Source organism: Cricetulus griseus, chromosome 3, assembly GCF_003668045.3.
Source record: "Cricetulus griseus strain 17A/GY chromosome 3, alternate assembly CriGri-PICRH-1.0, whole genome shotgun sequence".
Lineage (NCBI taxonomy): Eukaryota > Metazoa > Chordata > Mammalia > Rodentia > Cricetidae > Cricetulus > Cricetulus griseus.
Genome location: NC_048596.1, coordinates 3,482,617 through 3,499,441, shown reverse-complemented (window position 1 = coordinate 3,499,441; position 16,825 = coordinate 3,482,617). Strand labels below are relative to the sequence as shown.

The following is a 16,825-nucleotide window of genomic DNA, read 5'->3' as shown; positions in this document are numbered from 1 at the left end:
CTCTAATAGGGTAATAAATTGTTCATTTGTTTTATTTGATCCATTTAAATTTTTTTCAACCAAGAATTAAATGTCTTAGTTGTAAAAATGTGGAATTTTCGTGGCAAATTGGTAGAAGAGAAATATGTTGTATAAGAGTAGAAGAAATTATAGGTTAATTGTTACATGATTGTGTATGCTCGGTGATTAAAAAATACCATACATTATGTAATTCAGAAAAACACACCGGCTAATAGGTGAAGCAGTGAAGATTCAAAGAGAGAAGCTACAAAGCTCTATAGATAATTTTTGAACTGTGAGATTGAATCAAGAAAGCCATCTAGCTGTTAGTTGTTGAGCGACTGACCAAGATGAACTAGAGCCACTCCTTAAACCATGCTTGAGCCTGGACTCTTCAGACTGTGTGTGCAGTGTGTCTGGGAGTAAAGGCTGACTTCACAGGATTTAAAAATAGAAGGAAAATGTACCTAGTTTCCTATGTTAGGAGCGTTATTACCCAAGACTGCTCCTGTCTCCCAGAGTAGACTCACAGTCTGTGTTTTTAAATCCATATACCTTATCCACTCTCTCTGTGTGCATCACCATAGGAAGGTACCCTGGAATATGAAGAGGAGGCCTGTGTCAACGGACTTTTAGAATTGGCTTTGCATCACCAGTAAGTTTGGCAGTTCACAGCCATGATGGTTCTCTGCCTACCTGATGGAATGGAATAGAAGGTCAATACAAAGGGCCAGAGAGGCCAACAGCTAACAGAGAATTCCATACTCAGAGGAAAATTAGGATAGCAACTACAATTTTAAAGTTAAAAAATTTACATCTCAATAGGAAGTTCTGAATTTAGTATACGAATATCACACCTCACACCAGTGCTAACTGGGGAATACATGTCTTCATAGTTTGTCTAAGAAAGGCCTGGGGCTGCTAATTAGGGCCAGCAACAGAAGAAGAATTGTAAAAGCAAAGTAACATCTACCTTGCCACCTCATCTTGGAAAAGAATACAGGTTAGTCTAGATTAGGAGAAACAGTTCTGTCACCTTGTAAATCAGTCAGACACCTTACAACATTGTGTTCATCTTACATTTTAAGAGAGACGTCCGAGAGCAACACCGAGAGATAGTACACTAGAAATACATTTGCCCTCCTCATGAAATTGAGTAAGCCCCTTACGGGCAAGACCTATGCCTGGCTCTCTTCCCAGAACTCAGAGTATTGCACAGATCTCTGTTGCATAAATAACCAATGAAAAGTCTTACAATATTCCATCTGTTTGAGTTGAAGGTGTGAGAAAATGTTCAAATGCTTAATATGTGCTTCAAGAAATTTTAGTAAATTACCTTAGTAGTGTCTTTCTTAATTTCAGTGGTTCAAAAAGATCCCAACGGGAAATGTGTATATTTATTGTCCATTGTATGAACCCAACAGTGTGTATCATAAAACTTGCTATGAAGTAGTAATTTTGGGTCCTTACCAGTAGGTCTTTTCATGCCTGATGATCATTGATCAGAGAAGACAGTACTTCTGACCATTCTGTAACGTGAATGCTGGGTGACAAAACTGCTATGGTCCCTTTTAATTTTAAAAATGAATTATTGCAGTGAGTCTAGTAGGATCACAGCCTCTCATATATTCCAAATATTTTAAAGAAGCCATTTACACTGATTGGACTCATCTGTTCTCCATCAAGCCATCCTTCACATTTAAAATAGAAACAACCAAAATTAGTTGCTTTGAAAAATTAAGTCATGGTTCCCTTCACAAAATATTAAAGGTAAAACTTTACATCCATTTATCACTACAATAACTCAGTGAACATCCTGGGTGTTTCCCAAGACATATTATATTATAATTGGCAGATGACTTAACAAAGAAATAGTTTACCAAAGAAGGAACCATTTTTTTAATATTGAATTGAAAATAACTCCATTAACTAATAACAAAATACTCATATTTCCTTTTAAAAAAACTATAGAGTGTTGATTAAGAGGTAATTGCCTGTATTTGAATCATTTCTGTGTCTGCAGAGATCTAAGCAGCTCCTGAAGAACTATTATAGTTGACCACAGCATTTACCACAGACTCCCTGGAGGGAGAGTGGGAGCCTCATCCTCAGAAGTGTCCAGTCACAGGTGTCTTGGAGGGCAGGAGTCACTGGTGGCTTCTACTGTGGACTCCTGCTGAGTCCTGCACTCTGGGTCATGTGGTACACCTCCTGGATTTCCCCACAGTGTAGATGCTCACATAGGAAGTGCTATATCTGGCACTAAGCCCTGAGAATGCTCTACCTGTAATTTTTTTGTTTTCCTCTCAAGTTCAGGTTTCAAAAGTCACATTATCCAGGTTCTCATTTTTTGCTCTTTGAGGAGTCCTACGCATTACACATCCGCTCTGAGGATGTAGCTTTTAAATGACCTTTTCAGTGCTCGTCCCTTTGCTCATTTTGATTTGCTCAGATAAATTACAACCACCTGGCCTTTTGTATTAAAGAAAGCTGCATACAAAACTGACCTTTTGCTACTTATTGAGAGAGGGAAACTCATTGTTTTTGAGATTAACTGCTGCTAATGTTTTCTTAGTGATACATTGTGCTACCTTATTTGTGCGTTGTAGACATATTTCTTATGTAGACGTATTTCACTCTACTTCCTACTCCATAGGATTGCACTTTCTGAGTAATACAAAGATAACATTTTTTAGGAAATACTGAATATTGTTTGTTTATCTCCTGTTCCTGATGATTTAAAGTCATCTCTGTGATTCCTTTTCGTGTTGACCAATCTCTCATGACCCCCTGAGCAGGACATTCCTCAACCCCCAGCTTGTGAAGACTTCCCAGGTCTTCATCTAAATCTCAGGATTGCCTGGCCAACTCCGCAGTGGCTGATAATTCTGGAGATGTCCTTTTATGATTTCTTTTGCTATATTAGCCCAGTACTTCATTTGCTCCTATATATTTCCTGGCTGCAGTATCACTGTATTGGGCAGTATGGCTATTTATGGAAATCAATGGCTGAGCCATGGTGCAATTTATGCACAATACTTCGACGGCTCTGACAGGCTTGAGTTGAGATGGCAGCCATGACACTGAAGTCACATGGTAGGAGTGAGAAGTTTAACTTTTTGTGATTGAAGTAAACTTTTCAACTTTAAACTCTGTGCTTTGGGGGTGCTTGCCCACTGTGTCCACGACTTGATAGGTGCCATGTCTTTCCTTTTAAATCAGACTTGTTTTCACTCTCTCTGGAACATTGCTTGCCTCTTTCTCTTTGCCCAGCAATTCTATGTTTTCTATCACATTTTTTCTATATTTTGTTTTCATAAGGTGAGTTGAATAGGCATAACTTGTCCATGGCATCAAATATGATGTTTAAGTACCAATAATTTTTAAAATAGGCAGTATACATTGTATAGTTTTTACTTTACAAAAAATAGGACTGATCCAAAAAGCTGTCTTTAATTATTTTTCTTGTACTTCCCACTGTTCTCCAGTTGTGCAGACTTTCATGAAGCAATATTGACTCTTTGCCATCTTTCTCAGTGTGATTTCTTTTATCCTCAAATACAGTCATCTTTGGCAGATTCTGTCGGTGATCCCATCTATGTCAACAAAGGCATGACTTTAAATCTGCATTTTAATTTTGAGATTGCATGAAGTAACCTTCAGAAAGTTTCTATGGGTGGCTTAGCATGCATGAGGACTGGGGCCAGTGTGCAGCTCTGAGAGTGAGAGAAGTGGCAGGGATGCAGGCATGTGGGGGTGTGGGGGTGTGGGGGGTGAGGGAATGTGAAGGAGAGGTGACCACAAGACTGCAGTGTGTTCACATGCAGTTAGGTTTTTGTTTGCTAAGCCTCTTCTGGAAGCTTTCTCGCTTTCAACTTTGGAGAACATAAGTGATCCCTTCAGAAGGAGAAGTCATCCTGCCTCCGCCTTCAGACAGGTGCTGCAGAACAACTTATCCTGTTCTTTGGTAGTGTGGAAACAGTTGATGGATAGACTCAATCACCTCCCACATTGATGCCGAGAGCAACAGCTAGTGCATATAGATCATGTAAGATATGTTTAACTAGTGAGTAATTATAGTGAAACTTTTTCCATCATCAAATAAGCCAAGTGTGAATGCATTCACCATCTAAGGAGAGACTTACAGTTCAGAAGAGGAAGGAACCGAATTCTGCTATGATTGGAGTTTATTCTTGATCACCCTTTACAATGCCATGCAAGCAAGAATGCCTTCTGCTTCCATTCCTTAGTGAGATTTCTTGAGAAAGAAGCAAGAGTTGAGGATCATCTTCTTTTTGTTAATATATGTAGATGTCTTGTTGCTAGGACATGATGAGCAGTTTTCTTCTTGATGAAGAAAATAAATAATGCTGCCAAGCATAGAATAAAAATAAGCCTACACAGGAACACCATCAAACTATTACATGGGAAATTAGCCTCACTATTTTTTTTTTGAGGCAGGGTTTCTCTGTGGCTTTGGAGACTGTCCTGGCACTTGCTCTTGTAGACCAGGCTGGTCTCAAACTCACAGAGATCCGCCTGCCTCTGCTTCCCGAGTGCTGGGATTAAAGGCGTGCGCCACCAATGCCCGGCTAGCCTCACTATTAATGAAAATGAAAATTGTTTACTTTGATGAAGGGTTCACACTTTGACTTTCTTTATGAATGAAATTCACGCACACAGTAAAGGGGGAGTAGAAATTGGTTCTGCCACAATGCGTTAGAGAGATGGTAAAACTCCTGATGCTTTCAAAGCCTATTTGTTCCTAATCTACTTCAAAATAGAATAAGAGGTACCAACAACTTTATGCAATTCCTGTAGTATATATGATAGTTTATAGGGACACTGGTTAATTTCAGGTGCCAGTTTGGCAGGATCTGGAGTCACCTAGAACTGGAGTCTCTTAGGAGTCTCTTAGTTGGCCATGGCCATGGCAATGCCTGTGAAGGAATTTCTAAGATGTACCTGGAAGTGGGTATCTTTCTTTCCTGGGCTGGAACCTAGACTGAATGAAAAGAAGAAGGGGGTGTTGTTGAGCACAAGCTTCCATCCCTCCAATTCTTCAGACTAAGGATGCAACGTGACGCAGAACGCTTTCATCACAGCAACAGAGAAGAAGCTAAAACAGCAGTTTTGGTAATAGCAAATGTGTGATCAGATCTATACAAATGACAACAAAAACTCTCACTGACTAACATATTTATTTTGGCTCTTAATTTTTTCACTTTTTCCTGTTATTGAAAATAGATTATTTTCTTGTGCAGTATAGCTTCCCCTACATACCCTGGTTCCAGTTTCTCTTCCCTCTACTCCTCCTAGGTCCTCCCCACCCATACAGTTCCACTCCCTTTCTGTCTCTCATTAGAAAAGCACAGGCTTCTAAGAGATAACAGCCAAACATTAAAAATAAAATATAATAAGATAAAAAAAAAACATCACATTGAGGCTGGACAAGACAACTCAACAGAATGAAAAGAGCCCCAAGAGCAGGTACAATAATCAGAGTCCCATAAAAACACTAAACTGAAAGCTATAATATATATGCAGAGGACATGGTGGAGAGCCGTGTAGGCCCTGTACTTTCTGCTTTAGTCTCTGAGTTCATATGAGAGGGCCTTGTTCTCCTGGTGTCCTCCACCCCTTCTGGCTCTTATACTCCTCTCCAGTGGGATTCCCTGAGGAAATCTCTGAGGGGAGGAATTTGATGGGGACATCCCATTTAGAGTCACTCTCCATGTAGTGTCTGGCTGTGGGTCTCTGCATCTGTTCCCATCTGCTGACCGAGGAAGCTTCTGTGATGATGACCGAATGAGACACGGATCTGATCTATGGGTATAGCATAATATCATTAGGAGTCATTTTATTGGTAATTTTTTTTTAGGCCAGCAGTGTTTGGTTTTATCCTAGGTCTCTGGGCTATCTAGTCTGTAGTTTCTGATCACTCAAGACATGATGAGTATTGATTCCATCTTGTGGAGTGGGCCTTATGTCAGTCACTGTCACGTCAGACATTAGTTGGCTACGTCTACAGGTTCCGTACCACCATTGTCTGAGCGTATCTTGTAGATGGGTCAAATGTTTTGTGGCTGGGTTGGCATTTACATTTGTCTTTTGGTAACCTGCACAGTACCGTCCCACACCAGAGACACTGAAATATAGGGGTGAAGGCTCCCTGTAGGCACCAGCTCCACTTCTCACGTTCAGTGAGGAGTTGTGTGGGTGTTGTCCTGGACAGTGGGGCCCTGCTGTCAGTTTGTGGAAAGCAACCTATTGTCTTAGCAGCAGTCTGGTTGTTTGGGGACTTTGATGGGACCCCATTGACCAACAACTCAATGGAATACAACCCAGTCCCTGTACTGGAAATCTTATTTGGTGACAAGAGATGGCCAGTTGGGACTCCACATCCCTTATTACCTTATCAGGATTGTCTTCGTGTATTCTTAGGATGTTTCCACTACGATGAATTGCCCCTCAATTCCCACTGCCTCTCCCTGCATTCCCTCCCTCAACCCTGTTTCCCCCACCCTACCTGATGCTCCCATTCTTGTGTCCACCCACCCCCAGTCCACCTGTGAAATCTATTGTTCCCCTTTCCCGGGAAAGCCCTGTGCCCTCTTGAATTTGAAGCTTGAGTTACAGGTGTTTACTTTGGGCTGAGGTCTGCTTCACTGATACAGTTATTCAAAACTCTACCTTCACACCTTTGACATGACCCATAATATATCTGTATGTTTGAGTGTGTATGCTGATGCGTTGTTATCATTGTATTTATGTTTTTATAGTAGATGTAGAAATGTCCTTCATTCTTGTCTCTCTTCTGGTAGCAAGCTCACAATCCATGGTATGTGGTGTTTAAATATAACCCTGAAGAACCCATTTGGAAAATCTATAGACTGGCTATTGCCAACTGAGGACAGTATTTTTTTTTCAATCAAGATTGAGTAAATTTTTTGACTTTAGTGAAAGTATATAGTTTTACTAAAGTCCATTAGGAAGCCACTTGACATTTTTCTTTTCAAAAACATATATCTAGAATAGTTACATTACATAGTTTGAAGAGTGTAGAAGCACAGAGAAGAGTAATCCAGACAACTGGAATGAGCTTGTCCGTTATGACCACCCCCTGGGTACTAACATCAGAGTCTGAAAAAACAGCTTCAGACGGGAAGAGCAAACATAGAAGGACCCATGGCCAAGATGGAGTCTGAGCCTTGTGCCTCACAGACTTAGAACTACAAAGTGGTAGAGATCCTTGTTCCCAGTTGGGTGAAACTGGACGACAGCCCTCACTGCCTTTTTCATGGTAACTCTGGGAGGACGGAATCACCAGGTTACTTATGCTGTTTTCTCCATGTTAAGTACATTTGCACTAAATTCCATCAGAAATTTGCAAAGTCCAGACCAATATATAATCTCTTTGATAACTCCCTTATCTTTTCAAAAACTCTCAGAAATATGTATACATTGTGATGACTTTATGAATTTTCTCCAATTGTGTTTGTAGTGCTGGGGAAAAGTAGATGAGGAACAATATGAACCCTGGTGTGAATTTGAAACTCAGCCTTCAGAACTCATCTGAAAAGATGCTACTGTATCTAATATACGATGATACTAAAGGCTGTGTCATAACTTTGAATGGTTAATCATATTTACATCACTTTATTGTAAAGTGTCCTCACCCACATTCCTATTAAGTAAATTTAGATTTTTTAAAAATTATTTTCAAATTCATTGTTGATTTCACAAATGAAATTGAATTTCAGCTGAGTGTTTGGGGGTGCTGAGAATTAGCTTAAAGTAGATTTTTTGCCTTTAAGGGGATCCTAATGAAAGTAAGGAGATATTTAAAAATTAGTGCTGCACTAATATAATAAGTGGTTCATAGGAGCTTGTGCCAGGTGTGGCTGACCACCTCTGTAATCCCTGAGTTTGAGCTTAGCTTGGGCTACATGATGAAATTCAGGCCAGCCTGGCTACAGTGTAAAACCCTTTCTCAAATTAAACATATAAGGAGAGGAAATGAGAAGTACTTACTAATTTCAAACTTGGAGTATAATAGGAGTTTTGGATGTGATGAGAAGGGTATCTGGAGACCTAAACATAACAGAAAGAGGTAGGAATTTCAAGTAGGAGCATTAAGTAGAATCATCTTTATCCATATAAAGATGTATACATCTGATATATATATATATATATATATATATGCATAAAAATTGTCAGATTTAGGTCTTCAAAATTAACTTTTAGTTCCTGGTGTATTTTGTAGCAGATACTCAATACTAGGAGAACTATGTTGGACAAATCAATGACCCAAAGAATGTCTCTTAAATTTTTAAATGTTCTTACCAGCAACATTTGTGGCAACATGATCATCTACTGTGATGTTATCAGTTTGTTCTGTGGATTTTTATTGTTCTGCTGAATAATTGGCAATAGCAGATCACGTATAAACCAGATACATCTGCTGTGTGTATTCTTACAGATATACAAACACTAAACTGCCACACAAAACCAGAATCGTGAAAAATAACTTTCAGAATGTCTTAAGAAAGTATTTTCTATTTTCACTTGGTTTTCTGGTTGGGTTTTATCATTCTTAGTCACAAATGGCAGAGAACCGTTCCAAGTCTAGTTCAATAATGACATTTCCAACTGCCTCATAATGCAACATTTGGTAAAAGGCAGATTAAAAGAGCCAAATGTGTCACCCGTGCTGAGGAAAATGGGTTGCGGCAATTAGTGTGCCATCTTCAAATATGAAATTAGTCTTCAAGTTCAGCACAGTAATACTGCGCCCTCGTGCCTGCAGACTCTGTGCTGAACGCTCTACAGGCATCCCATTCTGTCCTAAGCTCTCAGGAGGAAGATACTAGTCATTCTCACCAAATAACAGAGAAAGAATAAGTTGTTTGAAAGCCTAGGCTATCTGGTCACGGTCCAACAGAGAGTGAGTAGAGAAGCTGGGCTTGAGAGAGAACAGGCCCTTTAGGGACAAGCTTAGGGCCCATTACTCACGCTCCACAGATGAGAAAAATGGAGGATTGGTGAGGCCGAAATCCTACTGTTGGCATCAAACAGCTGAGAATGAAGAGAGCAGCATCATCTTCAAGGCCTCCCGATGTCAGAGGCTGGGTTACTTAGACTGAGGTTGTCAGCACAGTTTGGGCATATCCTTTGTCCTAACAAGCCTGAGAAAGTAAAGCATCCAGTTACTTACTGGCAGGGACAATTTTTGAGGACAAAGTTGAGAACCAGGAATTAGTGGGAAAGATAATTGCAGTGCCTTCCACTTTATTCCTCTAGAACATCATCCCGAAGCAGAGTGTGTCATGAGAAAGCCGTTTTCTCTCCCAATGTTCATAGCCAGAACCTTGCTGAGTCCCTTAACAAGATCAGCAGCCCCACTCCGTGGCCCAGAATAAATCCATTCGGTTCTTTAAAATCAGCTAAACTCGAAGCTCAGAGGACAATTCTGAGTCTTAAAATATGCTTTGCATTGTACAAATAAAATTTTCAAAATCGAACAAGTATCGGTGTCAGGAGTTTTCCATGTTGAGTATCGGTGTCACTGCAATACACTTTATTCTGGTATGCTTGGCTTTGGGGTTCTTATCTGTGACATCACAATTTGTGGCAATGAATGTTTATTAATTGTATTTTGCAAACCCTTTGTTTAAGATTTCAGCAAAGGACAGGTGAGGCAACAGAGCTTTCATTGTTAAAAATCCCTGTCATAGGAGATATCATTTATAAGCCAAGGAGAGACAGATAAATGGAGAACACTATTAATTATAGATACTAAACGGTTCTGTTCAGATGTAAACTTGAATCTATGTTTCCTTGAAGCTTCTTGTGTAGGGTGGTTAGAGGAGTGGATTGCACAGCTATGTTGTTGGGTTATGTGTGCAAGGTGGCATCTGTGACATTCTACCAAGGAGACCCAAGGACACACTGCCTTCTGCCCTTACTAAGGCTTGCTTGAAAAGATGACCCTGAATGCCTTCTGAACAGATGTGTTTAGCCACTCCTGTGGAGAGAAGCACAAGCCAAGTTCTATTTGTTAACAGCCATATGTAATGGCACAATGGTGAAATTTTATGAAAGTGAGTAGTTCTAATTTGTGTACCTTTACACTTTATATTTATTATGAATCCACTACTTAAATAAAGTGTAAGTTAACAAGCTAAGCTCCTACTCATTAACGGTTTATTCTTTCCATATAATATCATCTGGTAGATGCTCTCTTTAATGACGGGAAAGCTAAGCCTTAAATTCTGTTTAAGCCCTGTGTCGTATGTGTTAGCGCACAAGCGCTGGGTAACAAATTGCCTTCCCTTGCTGTGTTCCTTCCTCATCTGCACAGCAATGTTCTGAATGGTGCATCCAGGCCTCAGCCATTGACATTCAAAGACTGGTAGTTACTGTTTTCACCTAATGCCTGAGAATCTGGAAGATCTCCATAAATAATGAAGCCATTCATTGTGTCCAAGGATTCTGCCTTCCTCACTGATACGATTTTCTCCTCATTTGAAAGAGAGTTTAATTGCATTGCCCTTCCTCTTTAATATTTAATAATAATTTTATTAGCTATATAGGATGAGAGGGACAAGATCTGTGGTATCTACTGCTGGTCATCAATTTTTTTTCTTATCATGACTTAATGAATATTATAATTACAATGAAAGGCAGAAATATAAATTAGCTGGGTAGTTGGCTGGGACTTCAGCTAGGCAAACCCAGCATACTCGAAACACCCAGTGCTACAGATGCCCTGGCACAGACTTCCTTCAAAATCATCTGCACCTCAAATAATGGGCACAGGCTCTGGGTAAAGATTCGAACACAGCCCGTCACAGCTCCTGCTGTTCCACAGCAGAGGGCTGGACCTTAAGGACTTACAAAGCTTAGTCTTAGTGGGTATATGTCCTTGGTCTCCTTTAATGTATTTTGACAACCTTTCGTTTTCATCCTTTAAACATTTCCCGTAATACTTTCCTTTCTGCTAAGACAAATGCATGGGTTGTTTTGAGTGGGAGCCTGTCCATGCCTGTCATCGTGATAGCACTTTTTATTTAAGTAGCACCTATCACCTGAGCTTTCCCAAGGGCTTTTGAGTACATTTAGTTAGGCCTGTGGATGGAGGTCAAGAGAAGGTTACTTGTAGCACTCTACATTTCATACCTCTGTGAAGTCCAACCAGGGCCTGGGGAGAAGGTAATTTTGTCTTTAGCTCTCTAGATGTGTATGTATATGGAACGATTGCCAAACTTTCAATGCCATTTGTTCAGAAATGAAAAGAGATATTGTTGCGTTTAATGTGCTCTTAAGCCTGTTTTAAAATAGATCATTTTTAACCCCTCTAGCAACTGCTTCGAGAGCGACAGCAGATGGCCAGCCGTCCCTTTGCTTCTGTTGATGTAGAACTGGAAGTAGGAGCGGAGCAGACAGACTTTCTACGAGGGCCATTAGAGGTAGGAACAGTGGTGCTGAGGGGACCAGTGTGATTTGCATATTTATATTGCCTCTCTAATCTGCATCTGCTTGTGAAGCCACCCAGAGTCTGATTATCTGGAGTTGACAAGACTCAGCCACATATGTTATGGTATTTTCAAGGCACACAGTTTTAATGGTATGGCATGAGCTGTAACAAAAGCCACTGGAGAGTCTATTAGCCTAGGCAAGAGTGACAGACTGCTCACCTGGCAGCCTTTGCCTGACAGATAGGAGCTGAAGGAATTTAAGGGTTAGTTAGAAAGGAAGAAGCTGCGTGCCAGACTTAGTCCTCTGAGTACCCTGTGGCCCCGAATGAACAATTCACATCCATCTTTATTAGCAAAATTTTACTATGAAAGGTGTGTGGAGATGAGCTGCATTTTAATTACATAGTTTAGCTTTTAAAGTTGAGTGTAAAATATCCTGGGTCTTTTTATTTGTGGGGCATGACGATTATCACACAGCTCTATTGCAGGTGCAGAAATAGAGAGCAATGAAAGAAAAAGTGTTGTGTGATTTGAGTGTGGTGTTGGACTCTGAAGTAAACTGTGGGGAATGGCCATCCCAAGCTACCTGGGGCATTCTAGTCTAATTGTGTGCTCCCTAGCTTATGCATCGTGTATGCAATGTGTAAGGTGGAAGAAAAGGAACTCAGAGTTGACAGCTTTTATTCTATCTTTTAGAAATGCCACTATTTGACTAATTATGTTATCATCAGATTTTTTTCCCAAGAAAAGGAAGAAATTCAAAAATAGACTCATCCTAAAACATGGGTACAATATATTTGATTTTGTCTGTAGGGACAAAGTTTTAATATTGTTAAAAAGTAAACCCATAGTACAACTCATGAATAAAATAGAAAACATTAGTTTTTGGATGAACTAAAATGTGTGTGTGTGTGTGTGTGTGTGTGTGTGAGAGAGAGAGAGAGAGAGAGAGAGAGAGAGAGAGAGAGAGACTTCAGTGTGTTGCTTCTATATATTTAATTCTCTCCTGCTCTAGGTCCATGGAAGATTAGAGCATTAGAAAAAGAAAATATATCTCCCATTGTTTGGAGAGAAATTAGAAGGCAGAATGTATACATTAAATGTGTACCAAACACTTAGTTTTTAATCTCCTGTTTCAAATAATGTGATTCTAAGAAACATTAAAAACAAGCAGAAAAACCTAGACCGTTTAAATCTAAGTCTCTGTTCTCTCTGGTGTCACATGTTCATGTCATGGGAGACCTAAATGAAGTGACTGTGTACGCAGGCCATGAGGAAGGAAGGCTCGGGGAGACGCCTGGGGAGGCGCGAATGGCAGCTCCTGTGACTGCCTCACAGCTGTCTGTCAGTGGCTCCCTGACCTTGTACCAGAGGCACCGTGTTGAGCATATAGCATATAGTTCTCCTCCCAAATATTTCTTTCTTCTATGTTTTGATATTTCTTAACTTTAAATTTTATTTTGTTGAATTTAAAAATGTCTACCTTCATTTCATTTATTTATACTCCTAGTTTATGTTCTTAGCCGAGATTTTCCTGGTAGGCCCTCCAACATCCCTGTATTTGCAATTTCTCTGTATCCTTGTTTCACTCCTAGTCCTTGTGCAATAGGCTGTTAGCTTTCTGTTCTCCAGCCCGCTCAAAGACCACGTTTTCTTAGAAGTTTCTACTGAAAAAACACCTCTGTCCCACAAGGCTCGCTTTAGCAACCCGGAGGGGTATGGGGGGAAGGAGAAACCATTCTCTTTGTGATTCATTTCTTCACTTCTGATATTGCATCTTTCCTTTTCCTGTTTTTCATAGTACCTTGTACTTATCAATGTTCCCACCCTTGCATTTCTAAGACTCATAATACATCTTTCTCTTTAGCTCTTCTCAGGCAAAATTAATACAATAGCCTGTGTGTGACTCTATTTCTGCTTACAAATATTAGAAGTACCCGGAAGTTTTGATTCAGATATCACAAATGAGCATCTTTATTACAGCATGCTTAGATAACAGCGAACACGTTTACTCTGCTTGTATTTCTGTCCTAGTTACATGATTTGATGTAATTGCGGTTGTGATGGGCAGAAGTAAACCCTTAGGACAGGAGCCTGTGTGCATGGCTCTGAGAGAGCCTGAGCCATGCTTGGCCTAGGGTCGTGTTGTCACTCTGCAGACCTGGCCTGGGAGACTGCTTCTGCAGCTTTCCTGCCCACAGACAGCAGTGGGTGATGGATCAGGGCATCTCAGAGCACTGGCACTAATGCCTTGGTCCTGTCCAGGCTTTCATTTCTTCCCCTGAGGGGCCCACTCACTTGCCTGCTTTCTTTGTGTTCTCGGAGACTTTGGGGGAATTCCTGACCTGACCGTGTCTCTGAGATTCATCAGTTTTCCTCCCTCTTCCACCTATGTGGTCTCCGTGTTTAAAGTTGGGGACAGGAATGCTGGCAAAGTGCACTCTGCACCATGCAGGTTATACCAACATTGGGATTCTTGTTTTTCTTTCTTGTGTTATTGTAGCTCACTTCTCTAAATAACCTGAATGCCCTTATGCTTCCGATACCACTTCTCCTCAGAAATTTAGCTACAAGATATCAAGGGGAAAATTAATTACATGCTAGCTCCCATTTAGCAAGTCCATTTTACCTGGGATTGAGTTCTAATTATAGAAGTATAGTATATTTCCTGTAGAGCTATAATTCATATACTGTGCAGCCCACCCACGTCTATTGTTTTTAGTACAAACATGGAATTGCATAATCACTTCCCAGATTAATGTATCATATTCCCATTTGCACTCACTCACATCCCGCCCCCCCCATCTTCTCTTGCTCTAGGCAACTTCTAATCCACTCCTGTTTTAAAATGTTTTTTTTTTTCCTATTTGAGACAGTTTGTATAAATGGAATCATAAGATACATGTTTTCTGATTCCCATCTTTCATAAGCATTACCGTTTGGGCATCCATCTCTGCTGCAGACTGTTAGTTAGTAGTTCTGTTTTGTTACAAGTTATCCTGTATTGTGTGCAGTCCTGGCTGGTTATTCAGCCCTCCTGCCTGAGCTTCCCGGCTGTCTAGAGAACAGGTGTGCACCACCGTGCCCAGCTCCCCTGCATTTGTTTATAGAGTTCCTCAACTGATAGACTGTTTTGGGATTAGTCTTGATGGCACTGTCATAAATGTTATGTAAAACACAGAGTTTACATTTGCTAAATCCAAGTTTGGAATCACTGGGCAGTGAAGTTGTACAAACTGTTGGAAAGACCCTTTCTGTGTTGGAATGTATAGTTTCCCCATTTGAAAATCATTGATCTTAAATGGAGAGTTTCTTCCCCAGGCCATTTTCCTAATGTCCATCTGTCTGTTTCTGTGGCAGCCAGGGTGTCTGGATTATTGTAGCTCTGCAGTGTGTTTGGAGTCAGAAAAAGAAATTCCTGCAACTCTGCTCTTTACAAACACCTTGGCTCTTGTCCCTTGAAATTCCATGTGGACTTTAGGATCAGGTTTCCTTTTCTGCTGAGAAACACTGCAGTTTAGTAGATATTTTTAGAGCTTACACTAGTTGTTTGCTCTTCCTGTAAAGGTAAACATCCGACTTGCATCTTGTCTGGGCAGCTTGGTGCTAATTTCTTCCTTCAGCGTCCTTCAGAAAATTAGAGGTAGAAATGGGGTTTTTAAGATTATATTTCATTTCCTGTTTGCTCTGCACTTTGTAATAATTGCCACTAATTAGAAACTTTTTAGCTGTTTTTATTTATTTATTTGTTATTGCAGAATACTGACAGCTGTTTCAAATCCCTCTTTTTAAATACATGTAATAACACAATGTGGTTTATTGATTTGCTTACAGGGCAACTGTGAAACCTGGGTCCATTGTGAAATCACATTAAAGATTTTAGATAAATCTGAAAACCAAAGTGCTTAAAGTTACTAAGATAGGTTTTTCTTACAATTCAGTGTTAAAAACCAACACAGTGCCACAGGTCAGTGGGCTATTGGTGTTATTAAAGAAATATTGACTATTCATAATGTGGTTAGTTAAACAATGGGTTTGTATTAATTAAATTGACTTTTAGGTGCACTCTTGAGATTCACATTGGTATGGGCAGGTAAAAATGTAAGGTAGAGGAAGAGATAATTGTCTTTTATATACCTGCTGTTCACCACAGCTGGGGTAACTGTGCACTGCTGTTCACCATAGCTGGGGTAACTGTGCACTGCTGTTCACCACAGCTGGGGTAACTGCACTGCTGTTCACCACAGCTGAGGTTAACTGTGCACAGTTGTTCACCTTCACCACAGCTGGGGTAAAACTGTGCACAGCTATACATGAGCTCACATATTTTGTAAGTTATTTAAATGCTGAATCTTTAATAGACTTTAATAGTTCAAACCCCTTTTGATTAAAAGACAAAATATATTCCATACATAATTACTGTAAATCAAGTATTAGTAAATTTGAATCATGTTTTATACTACCAGGAAAGTTAATGTCTACCATTCTATCTAATGGATATATCTAGAATATGAATTTACCTGTCAACACAGTCTGTTACTGATCTCACAGATAAAGGATCATTTTGTGGTCATTGTTTGATATATGGCATATATTTGTTGCTTTTCTTCCTCTTGTTGTCAAGTAACTGTGGCTCCTGATCTTATAAAAATTGTGTGTCTTTTAACAATGGGGAAACGATTGGTTTAAGGATATAAAACTGCAGTTGGACAAGAGGCATGGACTCTGTGAAGTCTTGAGGTCTACTGAGAGCATGATAAATATGGTTGATAACAATATGCTATATTTTAAAAGTTGTGAGATAGTATACTTTAAGTATACTTAAAGTATAACAAAAATGATGAATATGTGTGATATAACATGTTAATTGGCTTAATTTAGCCATGCCATTGTGAACATACTATATTGTGTATCATAATTGTGCATGACTTTATTTATGAGCTAAATAAATGAATGGAAAAATATTTCTATGACTGGAAATGTCCAGTGATGTCAGTTAAATGACACCTTAGAATTTTTTTAAATAAATTCAATTTGGAAAAATTGCCATTCAGTGAATATCTTAGAGCTTACATTGGTTGTTTACTTCTCACTGTGAAAAACAAACATCCCAGTGTGTCTGAGCAGTTCAGTGCTAATTTCTTCCTTTGTTGTTCTTAAGAACAGGAGACATTTTTACAGTAGATTTTGTGGAATGTTTCTTCTGTGCCAGGCACTGTCTGAGCACTGGAGGAGTGTCAGGGGATACAGTAAAGGAACTGTCCCTAAGGGGCACATACTCCAGGAGGAAATAAGCTTTGAATGTGGTGAGGGGTGTCAAAACAATATCAAAGGGGAACGCTCTA

At 39.8% G+C, this 16,825-nt stretch overlaps 1 protein-coding gene across 1 annotated transcript in view; it reads left to right on the top strand.

The window, feature by feature from the left end:
- LOC100764329 (attractin-like protein 1) overlaps nt 1-16,825 on the top strand; it is a 542,646-nt gene that overhangs the window by 322,097 nt on the left and 203,724 nt on the right. The window contains 1 exon segment of the mRNA XM_027406896.2: nt 11,364-11,471. Coding sequence (XP_027262697.1) covers nt 11,364-11,471 — 108 coding nt within the window.